A 16,337-nucleotide genomic window follows, 5' to 3' on the forward strand; every position below is an offset into this window, starting at 1 on the left:
GGAGAACGTCCTGCGCCCCCAGCAAAACTAGAATAGTCCCACTAAGCAAAATTACTTGAAATGACTTCTAAAACATAACTTAAACGTCTGAAAAGACAAGTTCAACTTAGGTTCTGAATGAAATGTGAAAATCTATTTTCCGTATGTTTAAAATACTTATTTTTCAGGATGTTGAAAAGGCATATTTTCCGGACGTTGAATGTACGTATTATCCAGATGTTGAAATCGGGTACATTTTCGGTTCTGAATAAAAGTTGAAAATAAGTCATTTGTAGATGTCTATGTTTGGGCCGAATCAAGGCTGGTCAGACCTGACAAAATTTGAACCAAAAATAGACGTCTATGATTGGTTCAGATTTGGTCCGGACCGGAACAAAAACCAATGTCTGTGGAAATTAAGGCCGGTACGGAACTGCAACAAAAAAAACGTCAAAAAGGTGTAGGCATTGGTACATGCTTACTGAGGTGTAGCCCACAGTGTTGTAGCCCACAGTGTTGTCTGAAATGGAATTTTATGAATGCCCGTCAATGTTATGTTGTCTATAAACACCAAGAAACGATATCAGGACAGGACCAAAAAAAGACGTTGGCTCGTGCATACTTGGGTATAGCCTACCATGTCTGCCACAATGGAATTTTATCAATGCTCATCTGTGTTGTTGGCCCACCATTTGTAAAACAGGCCATTGCATTGGCTTTATTAGTCTTAATTCCTGTGACTAATCAATTTGGTTATTTAAATTCTGAATATAATTTACCCAACTTTATCAGGAGTTATCGTGAGCCTATTTGCAATGTGTTTACACAGCGGGAAATGCAGAAGTATTTTCTTTGTCGCTATGAACAACTTTCAACAACTGATCATGACAATGGGGTGAAAATCCTACACAACAGTTGTGATTGTCCATTCCATTATTGTCTATTTGATTTAGTGCCATTTAGGTTAGGCTATTTGATCGGAGAAACCTGGACTAGTTGATCTGGACATTTCTGACAAGTATAAAAAGGTATCAAATCTAATTTTACATACACATTTTATGTACACTTTTACATACAGTGGGGCAAAAAAGTATTTAGTCAGCCACCAATTGTGCAAGTTCTCCCACTTAAAACGATGAGAGAGGCCTGTAATTTTCATCATAGGTACACTTCAACTATAATAGACAAAATGAGTAAAAAATCCAGAAAATCACATTGTAGGATTTTTAATGAATTTATTTGCAAATTATGGTGGAAAATAAGTAAATATTCATCATATTATTAATAAATATAATACAATAAAAAAAATGTAAAAATCCATAAAAGATTTTTGAAAATTAATCAGTATATTTGAGTTTTAACCGTCACATATGTTGTTGTAATATTTGTTCTATCTTTTCTGGGGGATGAAACTGAAATTGTAACCAGCTTTGTATGACTTTTTTAAAGAAAAGGCAATACTTTAAACAATTCATTTTCAATTAGTCAAAAATGAGAAGTTGTAATCTGTATAAAGGCATTTTTTTTAACAAAGGATGAGCCTTTCTTAATAATCTACTGGAGAACCATTTTGGGTTTAATTTATGTATGTGTGAAGCTTTTAGTGAGAGGTTTAAAGCTATAATAGTTCATCATTTTTGCCCCCCAAACTCAGTCATTATATAAATAGACACATTTAATTTTGTTGTTTTAAAGTCGTCTGGAGTAGGCAGTGCCATTAGTAAGTAAGTAAACTGTGATAGGAACAAAGAGTTAATCAATGTGATTTTTCCATAAATAGACAAGTATTTACTTCTCCATGGTTGTAGAATCTTATCTATTTTTGTTAACTTTCTATTGAAATTGATTGTGGTAAGTTAAATTATATTTTTTGAGATGTGAATACCAAGTATTCACATACTTGCCCATTTTATTGGTAAACTACAAGGTAGTGTAAACACTATTTGTTTTTTAAACAATCCAATACGTAATATGGGACACTTGTCATAATTAGGTTTTAATCCAGAGAGGCTAGAAAAGTGATCAAGATCTTCAATGAGACTGTGCAGGGATCCCGATTGCAGACTAGAGTCATCAGCATACATTGACACTTTTTGTTTTTATCCCCTGGATTTCTAACCCATTGATTATCTTGTTGGATACATTTTAAATAGCTAGCATTTCAATGGCCATTGTTTTACTCCTTTTAAAAGCTCAATACTTTCTGAGAAGTAACCATTATTTACTTATTTAGCCCCCCCCCCTGATTATCTTTTTAGCCTTCCTGTGACATTGGGTACTGTAGGTGTCCTGGATGGCAGGCAGTGTGTCCCCTGTGATCCATTGGGCAGACCGTACCACCCTCTAGAGAGGCCTCCGGTTGTGGGCGGTGCAGTTGCCATACCAGGCGGTGATGCAGCCCGACATAATGCTCTTAATTGTGCATCTTTAAAAGTTTGTGAGGGTCTTAGGGGCCAAGACAAATTTCTTCAGCCTCCTGAGGTTGAAGAGGCGATGTTGTGCCTTCTTCACCACGCTGTCTGTGTGTGTGTAGACCATTTCAGATTGTCAGTGATGTGTACGCCGAGGAACTTGAAGCTTTTCACCTTCTCCACTGCGGTCCTGTGGATGTGGGCGTGCTCCCTCTGCTGTCTCCTGAAGTCCACAAACATCTCTTTCGTTTTGTTGAGGGAGAGGTTCATTTCCTGGCAGCACTCCGCAAGGGCCCTCATCTACTCCCTCTTGGCTGTCCCGTCATTGTTGGTAATCAGGCATACAACTATTATGTCGTCTGCAAACTTGATAATTGAGTTGGAGGGTGCTATGCTGTTGAATGCTGAGCGTGGCCACGCAGTCATGGATGAACAGGGAGTACAGGAGGGGGCTGAGCACCCACCCTTGTGGTCCCCCTGTGTTGAGGATCAGCGTAGGGAGGTGTTGTTTCCTACCTTCACCACCTGGTGGCGGCCTGTCAGGAAGTGCAGGAACCAGTTGCACAGTGGGGTTCAGACCCAGGGCCCCGTGCTTTATGATGAGCTTGGAGGGTGCTATGGTGTTGAATGCTGAGCTATAGTCACTGAACAGCATTCTTACATACAGTTGAAGTCGAAAGTTTACATACACCTTAGCAGAATACATTTAAACTCAGTTTTTCACAATTCCTGACATTTAATCCTAGTAAAAATTCCCTGTCTTAGGTCAGTTAGGATCACCACTTTATTTTAAGAATGTGAGATGTTAGAATAATAGTAGAGAGAATTATTTATTTCAGCATTAATTTCTTTCATCACATTCCCAGTGGGTCAGAAGTTTACATACACTCAATTAGTATTTGGTAGCATTGCCTTTAAATTGTTTAACTTGGGTCAAACATTTTGGGGAGTCTTCCACAAGCTTCCCACAATAAGTTGGATGAATTCTGGCCCATTCATCCTGACAGAGCTGTTGTAACTGAATCAGGTTTGTAGACATCCTTGCTTGCACACGCTTTTTCAGTTCTGCCCACAAATTTTCTATAGGAATGAGGTCAGGACTTTGTGATGGCCACTCCAATACCTTGACTTTGTTGTCCTTAAGCCATTTTGCTACAACTTAGTATACGTGGGGTCATTGTCCATTTGGAAGACCCATTTGCCACCAAGCTTTAATTTCCTGACTGATGTCTTGAGATGTTGCTTCAATATATCCACATAATTGTCCTCCCTCATGGTGCCATCTATTTTGTGAAGTGCACCAGTCCCTCCTGCAGCAAATTACCCCCACAACATGATGCTGCCACCCCCGTGCTTCACAGTTGGGGTGGTGTTCTTCGGCTTGCAAGCCTCCCCCTTTTTCCTCCAAACATAATGATGGCATTTATGGCCAAACAGTTCTATTTTTGTTTCATCAGACCAGAGGACATTTCTCCAAAAAGTACAATCTTTGACCCATGTGCAGTTGCAAACCATCGTCTGGCTTTTTTATGGTGGTTTTGGAGCAGTGGCTTCTTCCTTGCTGAGCGGCCTTTCGGGTTATGTCGATATAGGACTCGTTTTACTGTGGATATTGATACTTTTGTACCTGTTTCCTCCAGCATCTTCACAAGGTCCTTTGCTGTTGTTCTAGGGTTGATTTGCACTTTTCGCATCCAAAGTACGTTCATCTCTAGGAGACAGAGCGCGTCTCCTTCCTGAGCAGTATGACGGCTGCGTGGTCCCATGGTGTTTATACTTGCGTACTATTGTTTGTACAGATAAATGTGGTACCTTCAGGCATTTGGAAATTGCTCCCAAGGATGAACCAGACTTGTGGAGGTCTACAATTTCCAATGATGTCAAGTAAAGAGGCACTGAGTTTGAAGGTAGATCTTGAAATACATCCACAGGTACACCTCCAATTGACTCAAATTATGTCAATTAGCCTATCAGAAGCTAAAGCCATGTCATCATTTTCTGGAATTTTCCAAGCTGTTTAAAGACACAGTCAACTTAGTGTATATAAACTTCTGACCCACTGGAATTGTGATACAGTGAATTATAAGTGAAATCATCTGTCTGTAAACAATTGTTGGAAAAATAACTTGTGTCATGCACAAAGTAGATGTCCTAACCGACTTGCCAAAACTATAGTTTGTAAACAAGACATTTTTGGAATGGTTGAAAAATGAGTTGTAATGACTCCAACTTAAGTGTATGTAAACTTCTGACTTCAACTGTAGGTATTTCTCTTGTCCAGGTGGGATAGGGCGGTGTGTTAGCAGATCACATGACTTGTATCTGCTCTGCGATTGGACGATACATACCGCAATGCTGTATGTTATGAAAGATGGCGCTGTTTTACGGGCTCCTGACTAATTCTGTTAAATGTAACATTTAACAGAATTAGTCAGGAGCCCGTAAAACAGCACACACTACCGGTCAAAAGTTTTAGAACACCTACTGGGGGTTTTACTGTATTTTTTACTGTTATCTACATTATAGAGTAATAGTTAAGACATCAACACTATGAAATAACACATATGGAATCATGTTATAACCAAACAAGTGTTAAACAAATCAAAATATATTTGAGATTCTTCAAATAGCCACCCTTTGCAAATAGCCACCGCCATTCAACTGCGCATGGGGACAAAGATTGTACTTTTTGGAGAAATGTCCTCTGGTCTGATGAAACAAAAATATAACTGTTTGGCCATAATGATCATCGTTATGTTTGGAGGAAAAAGGGGGAGGCTTGCAAGCTGAAGACACCATCCCAACCGTGAAGCACAGGGGTGGCAGCATCATGTTGTTGGGGTGCTTTGCTGCAGGAGGGACTGGTGCACTTCACAAAATAGATGGCATCATGAGGGAGGACAATTATGTGGATATATTGAGGCAACATCTCAAGACATCAGTCAGGAAGTTAAAGCTTGGTCGCAAATGGGTCTTCCAAATGGACAATGACAACAAGCATACTTCCAAAGTTGTGGCAAAATGGCTTAAGGACAACAAAGTCAAGGTATTGGAGTGGCCATCACAAAGCCCTGCCCTCAATCCTATAGATAATTTGTGGGCAGAACTGAAAAAGCGTGTACGAGCTAGGAAGCCTACAAACCTGACTCCGTTACACAAGCTCTGTCAGCAGGAAGGGGCCAAAATTCACCCAACTTATTGTGGGAAACTTGTGGAAGGCTACCCAAAACGTTTGACCCAAGTTAAACCATTTAAAGGCAATGCTAGCAAATACTAATTGAGTGTATGTAAACTTCTGACAGACTGGGAATGTGATGAAAGAAATCATTCTCTCTATTATTATTCTGACATTTCACATTCTTAAAATAAAGTGCCACCTAAGATGACACCTAAGACAGGGAATTTTTACTAGGATTAAATGTCAGGAATTGTGAAACTGAGTTTAAATGTATTTGGCTAAGGTGAATGCAAACTTCCGACTTCAACTGTACCAGTCCCGTGTTTACTTTAATTCTACTAACTGTAAAGCTGTAAATGTGGTAGAGGATGTTGTTGAATTTACTATTCAAATATTGTATCTGAATCTAACGTCAAACAAACCTCCATGCCCTGAACTAACAATCGTGACAATATAATGAGCAATCCGGTTGATTGTGCATTTATGCAAGTTGTGGTTACCGATAGCGTGCCCCTTGAGACGTTTTCATGGCAGCGAGACTCGTCATCGTTGGCCCTATTTCCTCTGTCTCTTTGCAAAGCCACTTCCTGCCTCAAGGAGACAGGCAGAGTATGTATTGGTACAGCTTCCTCTCTCCCCTGTACTCTACTTAATTTACAATTCAAAATTCGCCTTACTCCCACAATGTTTATTTTATCACACACTTTTACAGTGTCTCCTCATGTACACTCCCTGGACTTAACCTAAATCAAGCACCTCAAAAATGCTCTCCCGCCCCCCGTCTTACGTCTATCCTATCTCATCTCTTCTGTCCCTCCACCTTGTGTTGTCATTTAGCCTTTCCTCACAGCAGGTATCACTCCTCGTTAGGAGACACTATTCACCTTCAATAGCATCTCTATGAGACACAGAGGAAGAGACCGAGACCGAACTCACTGCAACACATCACCTGGCTTCTCTCTACTGGTGTGGCAGTTAGACGATATCCTAATCTCCAGTCCTAATCATTCAGATGCAGACTTGTCAGCCTCGTCTAGTTTCTTTCTTTGTGTTATTGCAGATCTCATATTTTGCAGTTACGAGGCAATTAGGACAATTTGAAACACCCCGGATCTTCTCTCAAGAGCTCTGATTCGATTTCTGAACCCACTCACCCTCTCCCTCTGCGTGTGTGAGTGTTTCATTCTGCAGTGTCTGTGTGTAAGGTGTGTATGCACATAATTTCTACACACTCATTTATGTGTTTTCCATTATTTCATTTGCATTGCGGAAGAGTCAAGTGTCATTAGTTTTGTATGTGCATGTGCCCAATTTCTGATTGCCTGCGTAGGGGTCTCCTAAGTCCCACCCATCCCCCTGTCTACTTAACATTGCATACACACACACACACACACACACACCGCCCACACCCTTCATGGCAGGAGGATGTTAATCGTCATTACGATGTGGCCAGGGAGGCTAAATGTTGATTTAATTCCTCTATGGAAGGATCACATAATGCCCTTGTCACACAGCCGGGCCTAGCCTCCCTTCCAGACTTGGAGAATAATAAATGTGTCCCTTTAAGAAAGAGGTCACACCTCAGGCCAAAATGAATGTAGTCTGATGCCGGTGATTACACCAGAATGCAGAACATGTGTCAACTATCAGATTAGCAAAAGGAGAGTGGTGGTGTGGCTCTCCAGAGCAGCATTTTAGTTATGCAGGTGGTGTGTTGGAATGCACAGGGCCGTGGTCCCCAGTGGTAAGGGAATGCACTCTTTCTTGGTGGTTGACTTGATAAATGTCACAACAGCATAAAAGAAGAATGACAACAATGGCTTCGTCACCCCTCAGTGGAATGTTTGGATTGTTTGTCTCCTCATTCCAGGGTTTTTCTTTATTTTTACTATTTTCTACATTGTAGAATAGTAGTGAAGACATCAAAACTATGAAATAACACATGGAATCATGTAGTAACCAAAAAAGTGTTAAACAAATCAAAATATATTTGAGATTCTTCAAAGTAGCCACCCTTTGCATTGATGACAGATTTGCACACTCTTGGCATTCTCTCAACCAGCTTCATGAAGTAGTCACATGGAATGCATTTCAATTAATATGAGTGCCTTGTTAAGCAATTTATGGAATTAATTTTATTCCTAATGCGTTTGAGCCAATCGGTTGTCTTGTGACGCGTATGTGTGATAGCCCTATTTGGTAAAATACCAAGTCCATATTATGAAAAGAAAAGCTCAAATAAGCAAAGAGAAACGACATTCCATCATTACTTCAAGACATGAAGCTCAGTCAATCTGGAAAATTTCAAGAACTATGAATGTTTCTTCAAGTGCAAAAACCATCAAGCGCTGTGATGAAACTGGCTCTCATGAGGACCTCCACAGGAAAGGAAGACCCAGAGTTGTCTCCTGCCGCAGAGGATAAGTTCATTAGAGTTATCAGCCTCAGAAATGGCAGCCCAGATAAATGCTTCACAGATTTCAAGTAACAGACACATCTCAACATCAACTGTTGTGAATCAGGCCTTCATGGTCGAATTGCTGCAAAGAAACCACTACTAAATGACACCAATAAGATGAGACCTGCTTGGGCCAAGAAACATGCGCAATGGACATTAGACCGGTGGAAATCTGGAATTCTGGTCTGATGAGTCCAAATTTGAGATTTTTGATTCCAACCGCCGTGTCTTTGTGAGACGCAGATTAGGTGAACAGATGATCTCTGCATGTGTGGTTCCCACCGTGAAGCATGGAGGAGGTGCTTGCTTGTGACACTGTCTATGATTTATTTAGAATTCAAGGCACACAACCTGCATGGCTACCATAGCATTCTGCAGCGATATGCCATCACATCTGGTTTGGTCTTAGTGGCAGTATCATTTGTTTTTCAACAGGACAATGACCCAACACACCTCCAGGCTGTGTAAGGGCTATTTGACCAAAAGGAGTGTTGGAGTGCTGCATCAGATGATCTGGCCTCCACAATCACCCGACCTCAACTCAATTGAGATGGTTTGGGATGAGTTGGACCGCTGAGTGAAGGAAAAGCAGCCAACAAGTGCTCAGCATATGTGGGAACTCCTTCAAGACTGTCGGAAAAGCATTCCAGGTAAATCTGGTTGAGAGAATGCCAAGAGTGCTAAGCTGTCATCACGGCAAAGGGTGGCTAGAATATAAAATATATTTTGATTTAACACTTTTTGGTTACTACATGATCCCATTTGTATTATTTCATAGTTTTTATGTCTTCACTATTATTCTACAATATAGTAAAAATAAAGAAAAACCCTTGAATGAATAGATGTGTCCAAACTTTTGACTGGTACTGTATGTATAAACAATCCCTTCAAAGTATTCACACCCCTTGACTTTTTCCACCTCCGTGAGAACGTAGGAGCGCACCGGAGGACAGGTAGCAGGCACGGGTTCCCTCTCCAGAGCCTGGCGGATATCCACGTCTATGTCCCAAAGCACAGGGGCAGCGATTCTGGAGGGCAGTGTGATGGGCGCACTCAGAACAGGTACCTCTCCCGAATCGTGTAGACAGGACAGGGCATCAGCTTTGATGTTCTTTGAACCTGGGCAGCCTGGGTGAAGTTGAATCTAGTAGAAAAAATGGCCCACCTGGCTTGGAATGGGTTCAGCCACCTCTCTGTGGTGGCCGAGTAGATCAAGATGTCGTCGATATACACGACCACCTGATTCCCAAGCACCGACGGAGCATTGGCTAATCCATAAGGCATCACCAAGTACTTGTAGTGCCCAGCCATCGTGCTGAAGACAGTCTTCCATTCATCCCCCCGGATGCAGATCAAATTGTAGCCACTCTGCAGGTCCAGCTTAGTAAAGAAAATGGGATGTTCGGTACTAAACCGGGCTGTTCAATGGTGGCCGGCACCAACGGGAGGGTGTAGCTGTACTTGGTGGTGATGGCATTGACTCTGTAGTCAATACACGGATGTGACCCCCCTTCCTTCTTGGCCACAAAGAAGAAACCTGCCGATGCAGGGGAGGTGGATGGGCAGATGAAACCCTGTTGGAGAGCCTCCTGGATGAACTCCTCCATGGCCTTGGTTTCAGCCACCGACAGGGGGTAGATGCAGCTGCGCAGAGTCTGTAAGCAAGTCGATGGCACAGTCCCAGGGGGCGATGAGGGAGACCGGTGGAGTGGGTCTTGGCGAAAACCTCCGGGAGATCCTGGTTAAACCTCTGAGATGTTGGCTTGGAGGGCAACCACAAGAATCTCAATCGACGTGGACCCACAGGGTAAGAGAAAGCAGGTCTTCCAACATCAAATCAAATTTTATTAGTCACATGCGCCGAATACAACAGGTGTAGTCCTCACAATGAAATGCTTACTTACGAGCCCCAAACCAACAATGCAGTTAAAAAAAATATGGATAAAAACAAGAAATAAAAGTAACAAGTAATTTAAGAGCAGCAGTAAAATAACAATAGCGAGACTATATACAGGGGGGTACTGGTACACAGTCAATGTGTGGGGGCACTGGTTAGTTAGAGGTAATATGTGCATGTAGGTAGAGTTATTAAAATGACTGCATAGGTGTAAAAGGGGGGGGGCAATGCAAACAGTCTGGGTAGCCATTTGATTAGGTGTTCAGAAGTCTTATGGCTTGGGGGTAGAAGCTGTTTAGAAGCCTTTTGGACCTAGACTTGGCGCTCCGGTACCGTTTGCCGTGCCCGTTTACCAGGCAGTGATGCAACCAGTCAGGATGCTCTCGATGGTGCAACTGTAGAACCTTTTGAGGATCTCGGGACCCATGCCAAATCTTTTCAGTCTCCTGAGGGGCAATACGTTTTGTTGTGCCCTCTACATGACTGTCTTGGGGTGTGCTTGGACCATGTTAATTTGTTGGTGATGTGGACACCAAGGAACTTGAAGCTCTCAACCTGATCCACTACAGTCCTGTCGATGAGAATGGGGGCGTACTTTTTCCTGTAGTCCACAATCCTTAGTCTTGATCACGTTGAGGGAGAGGTTGTTGTCTTGGCACCACATGGCCAGGTCTCTGACGTCCTCCGTATAAGCTGTGTCGTTGTCGTTGTTGGTGATCAGGCCTACCACTGTTGCGTCATCGGCAAACTTAATGATGGTGTTGGAGTTGTGCCTGCCCGTGCAGTCATGAGTGAATAGGGAGTACAGGAGGGGACTGAGCATGCACCCCTGTGTTGTGGATCAGCGTGGTGGATGCATTGTTACCTACCCTTACCACCTGGGGTGGCCCGTCAGGAAGTCCAGGATCCATTTGCAGAGGGAGGTGTTTAGTTCCAGGGTCCTTAGCATATTGATGAGCTTTGAGGGCACTATGGTGTTGAATGCTGAGCTGTAGTCAATGAATAGCACTCTCACATAGTTGTTATTTTTGTCCAGGTGGAAAAGGGCAGTGTGGAGTGCAATAGAGATTGCATCATCTTTTGGGGCTGTATGCAAATTGGAGTGGGTCTAGAATTTCTGGGATAATGGTGTTGATGTGAGCCATGACCAGCCATTCAAAGCACTTCATGGCTACAGACGTGATTGCTACGAGTCTGTAGTCGTTTAGACAGGTTACCTTTAGTGTTCTTGGGCACACGCACTATGGTGGTCAGCTTAAAATATGTTGGTATTAAGGACTCGGACAGGGAGAGGTTGAAAATGTCAGTGAAGACACTTGCCAGTTGGTCAGAACCGGTGTAGTACGATTCGATCTTAGTCCTGTATTGAAACTTTGCCTGGTTGATGGTTTGTCGGAGGGCATAGCAGAATTTCTTTGGGTTAGAGTCCCGCTCCTTGAAAGCGGCAGCTCTAGCCTTTAGCTAGTGCGGATGTTGCCTGTAATCCATGGCTTCTGGTTGGGGTATGTACGTACGGTCACTGTGGGGACAACGCCATCGATGCACTTATTGATGAAGCTACTCAATTCCATTGGAGGAATCCCGGAACATATTCCAGTCTGTGCTAGCAAAACAGTCTTGTAGCTTCGCATCTGCTTCTTTTTTTTATTGATCTTGTCACTGGTGCTTCCTGCTTTAATTTCTGCTTGTAAGCAGGAATCAGGATATAATTATGGTCAGATTTGCAAGATGGAGAGCTTTGAATCCGTCTCTGTGTGTAGAGTAAAGGTGGTCCAGAGTTTTTTGTTGTTGTTTTTTTCCCCTCTTGTTGCGCATTTAACATGAAATTTGGTAGACCGATTTTAAGTTTCCCTGCATTAAAGTCCCCGGCTATTAGCAGTGCCACCTCCAGGTGAGCGTTTTCTTGTTTGCTTATGGCGGTATACAGCTCATTCAATGCTGTCTTAGTGCCAGCCTCTGACTGAGGTGGTATGTAAACAGCTATGAGAAATACAGATAAACTCTCTAGGTAGGTATTATGGTCTACAGTTTATCATGAGATACTCTACTTCAGGCGAGCAATAGCTCGAGATTTCCTTAGATATCGTGCACCAGTTGTTATTTAAAAAAATGCATACCAGACAAATGGCGGCGTGCCCAGTCAGACAGTGATCTCCATCCTCGACTAAGAGGTGGTGGGGGTCGTGGTTTTGGAGCCACGCGAGGCCAAGTATGACTTTGTGTACGGGTGCCTGGATGATGATGATGATGATGATGATAGATGTTGAAGAACGTGTGGTGTTGGCGAAGTAGGTCTCCCTGTTCGCCGACCATCTGGGAGATGTCTTGGTTGTCTGCTGCTTCCATTTTGTGAGGCATTATTCTGTAACGAAGACTCAGGGAGTCAGGAAGCAGGTGCAGTTGGTGAGTTTAATAAGAACGAACGTAGAGTGAATAAACAAACAAGCGTAGTGTCTGAACATGAACACGGAAACAATACTGCCTGATGGGTGATAACAGAGTGCAAGATTAAGGGAGAGTAATCAGGGAAGTAATGAAGTCCAGATGTGCCTAATGATGAGGCGCAGGTGTGCGTAATGATGGGTTACTAGACTGTGCCAGGGAGCGGGAGTAGACGTGACCCTAACGTTAGGCTCCTTAAGAGTATATGTATTAATTTTGGAGCCCCATTAGCTTCTGCCAAAGCAGCAACTACTCTTCCTGGGGTCCAGCAAAATTAAGGCAGCTTATACAATTTTAAATCATTACAATATATTCACAGATTTCACAACACACTGTGTGCCCTCAGGCCCCTACTCCACCACTACCACATATCTATAGTACTAAATCAGTGTGTGTATGCATGTTCTGTGCCAATGTTTGTGTTGCTTCACAGTCCCCGTTGTTCCATAAGGTGTTTTTTTCAAATCTGTTTTTTAAAATGTAATTCTACTGCGTCAGTTACTTGATGTGGAATAGAGCTCCATGTAGTCATGGCTCTATGTAGTACTGTGTGCCTCCCATAGTCTGTTCTGGACTTGTGGACTGTGAAGAGACCTCTTGTGGCATGTCTTGTGGAGTATGCATGGGTGTCCGAGCTGTGTGCCAGTAGTTTAGACGGACAGCTCGGTGCATTCGGCAGGGTAGCCTAGTGGTTAGAGCGTTGGACTAGTAACCGGAAGGTTGCAAGTTCAAACCCCTGAGCTGACAAGGTACAAATCTGTCGTTCTGCCCCTGAACAGGCAGTTGACCCACTGTTCCTAGGCCGTCATTGAAAATAAGAATTTGTTCTTAACTGACTTGCCCAGTTAAATAAAGGTTTTTAAAAAATTCAACATGGCAATACCTCTCATAAATAAAATTAAAATCTAATAGTACATAATTCGGCCAATCCCTCTCCAAACATGTAGCTCTTTTTTTTCTGAGGAAGTGGATTGGTAACACCATCTTTAACATTGTCCTCATCTCCTGGTTGTGATTGATCATTTAATAAAAACAAACATTTTGTTAAAGAAAGCTTAAATTCCACCGCATTTCATTGTTGCTGTTCTTGCCAGCTAATGCCATTACTTAGCTGACAGAAACCATCAGAACAGTTCTGAGGGAAAGTTGGTTATGATTCGTAAACAATTTATCAGTCTGTGCTTCCAAAATAAAAGTACAGGTCCAACAGCAAAACATTTTGTCGCATGTGGGCACTTTAGAGCCCTGAAAAAGTCAGTCAAGTAAAAGAAGTAATAAGAGAGATAGTATGCATTGTAAAAATGGACTGTATTACATTGTATTTACAAATATAAAGTGGGTAGTTACATGGTCATGCAGTGGCATAAATAGTATATAATAGAACAGCAGCGTTTGTGTGTAAAGGTTGGATGTGTGGGTAGTCAGTGTAAATAATCTCTAAGGAGCAGATAGTGTGTATGTATCTATAAGCAACTGTCTGTGTATATCACAGTACGTTACACATTATAATTTCAGTTTAGAGGGGACATGATTCATCATACTCTGTGGGTGTTCTTCCTTCACAGATTTCAGCCAATTAAACAAGAGACACATACCTATACACACAATGAAGCCCCACCCCCACTGTGAGCACACGCAACATACAGCCACATACATTTACACACTCATACAGTACACATGCTGAAAATCACGTGGCATGTATCATTAAGTCATGCGAGTATATTATGGGCTACATTTTGTATTTTTGTATTTTTATTTATTTAACAAGGCAAGTCAATTATGAACAAATTCGTATTTACAATGATGGCCTACCAAAAGGCCTCCTGCGGGGACGGGGGCTGGAATTACAACAACAACAACAATGGGACAAAACACAGATCACGACAAGAGCGACACCTCAACACTACATAGAGAGAGACCTATAAGTCAATAACATAGCATGGCAGCAACATGACAACAACATGGTAGCAACACAACATGGTAGCAGCAGAAAACATGGTACAAACGTTATTGGGATAATTATGATAACGTGTTAGTTTCTAATATTGGACCCATGGTTTCTCTTTATTGTGTGAGTCAATAATGAACTAATGATGAAGAAAGAAGAAGCATAACCTTTCCTCATTCAATGTCAATGACACACAAATACACATGTTTGTTTTACTATCATTGTGGGGGCCTAATTCTAACCCTAATTGTAAACCTAACCCCTAAGCCTAAAATAGTATTTTTCCATATGGGGAGTAGCAAAATGTCCCAGCTTGTCAGATTTGTCTTTGTTTTACTCTCCTTGTGAGGACTTATGGTCTCCACAAGGATAGTGAAACCAAAAAATACACACACACAGAGACAGACACGGTATCAGCAGCTTAGCGGGAGAGATGAGAGATGAGGGAGGTGGTGAATAAGCTGTTGCTACCCCAATCCTTGCTGATTTTAAAAGGGGGGTGAAGGGAGCCGTTCTGGAGGGAGATGGAGCTATTGTGACTGCCAAGGAGAGAGAAAGGGGAGAGGGTAGATAGAGCCTTCCCTCTCTTGTCGTCTACCTTTTTCCAGCTCCTTTTTTTCCTTCCCTTCTCTCCTGCATTCCTCTCCTCTCTTCCACCTTTAGCTACCCTCCTTTCTGTTCGGATCCCCTCTCTCATCCTCACATCCCCTCCCTTTTCTGTGCCCCAAGATTTATCATCACCCATTCAGTTTGTTTTCAAACCACCTTATTTAATTTGACGGTTATACCCTCCCCCTCACACTCTCGTGTTCATTTTTATCCTTTCCTCCTCTCTCTCTCTCTTTCCTCCCTCGCTCTCTCCTTTCATTCATCAGTATGACGTCTGTGGATTTTTTCATCACCTTTCTTCCTCCATTGCATCATCGCTTGCTCCCTCTTTCCTGAAGGGGAGGGGAGAGAAGAAGAAGGAGAGAGAGAGAGAGGGAGAGTGGGAACTGCCAAGGAGATTGCCTTAAGAAGAACAGAGCGAGAGAGAGAGAGAGAGAGAGAGCGAGCAAGTGATGGGTAGGAGGAGGCAGAGGTTTTTGTCTTGGTTTTGTCTGATCCGACATGAGCCACAGAACGTGAGTGCTTGACCGAGAACAGGCATCTCTCACTGGACGCATCACCCTCACCCTTCCACTCAGTCTGTCTGCCTGCCTGCCTGGAGCTGGGGCTGGAGCTGTGGTAGCGACGGGCTATCAGAGAGGCTAGCAGGCACAGTGGCTCTGATGAGAAGAGGGGCTAAGCTGAGCCGGTGGGCTTGCTCTCTGCCTCACAGACACATTTTATTGACTTGCTAATTGCCTAAGACACTCAGAGGAGAGGATGCAGTGACTGAAGGGCGCGAAGGAATCAACTGTACAGAAGAGCGTTACAGGCAGTGGAACAGTGACTGCGTTCTGCCTATCTGACCACCATTTCTGCTTCTCTTTACTGTGGGAATTACAACAGATGTTTGCAGCCTGCCTTTCATTGATCTGCACAACGTGCATACGTGATTCATGCATGACATTAGTGTGTCTTTGCCTCACATGCAGTCGGAAGTAGACTCTCACCACCACATGCTTTGCAACACGTGAATGATTTCCATATGGATGTTTGTTCTCTTATTTACATTCAAACCTGTTTTTCTCTGCTAGGTCTGCTTAAGCTGTTGTTTACTGTGCTGTCTGGTTTGTCTTTACCACGATACATACCCTTTGGTGTCTGTGACGGTGCTACATTATTTTTATTTTTTTGTCAACCAATCAAATGTAATGGGGATATGAAGATTCTGAAGCATACAATGAATATCCTTCACTGGGAGTGAAGAAATTATCTGAAGAGAAGCTTACAGGCTGAAGACTGACTTGAGGCATTTCATCTTGTGTTATTTTGTGGAGTGGGGAACTACGTAGTATAGTCTTGTTGGAAAAATGGACCAGGCTCATTTGTTGACTCTTGCATAATTCCAGAATACCCAGTCACAAACATCAAGATCG

General features: G+C 42.7%; 1 protein-coding gene across 2 annotated transcripts in view; it reads left to right on the forward strand.

Moving 5' to 3' along the window:
• LOC115143086 (arf-GAP with GTPase, ANK repeat and PH domain-containing protein 2-like) overlaps nucleotides 1-16,337 on the forward strand; it is a 46,763-nt gene that overhangs the window by 693 nt on the left and 29,733 nt on the right. The window contains exon 1 of one of the 2 annotated variants that reach the window (XM_065001780.1): nucleotides 8,991-9,088. The exons of the other annotated variant lie outside the window; for it this stretch is intronic. Within the exon in view, the coding sequence (XP_064857852.1) occupies nucleotides 9,028-9,088 (61 nt within the window). The 5' untranslated portion in view covers nucleotides 8,991-9,027. Of the gene's footprint in view, nucleotides 1-8,990; nucleotides 9,089-16,337 lie in introns of those variants that run through there. 2 annotated transcript variants of the gene reach the window in all.

This window comes from Oncorhynchus nerka, linkage group LG15 (assembly GCF_034236695.1).
Source record: "Oncorhynchus nerka isolate Pitt River linkage group LG15, Oner_Uvic_2.0, whole genome shotgun sequence".
In the NCBI taxonomy this organism is placed as follows: Eukaryota; Metazoa; Chordata; class Actinopteri; order Salmoniformes; family Salmonidae; genus Oncorhynchus; species Oncorhynchus nerka.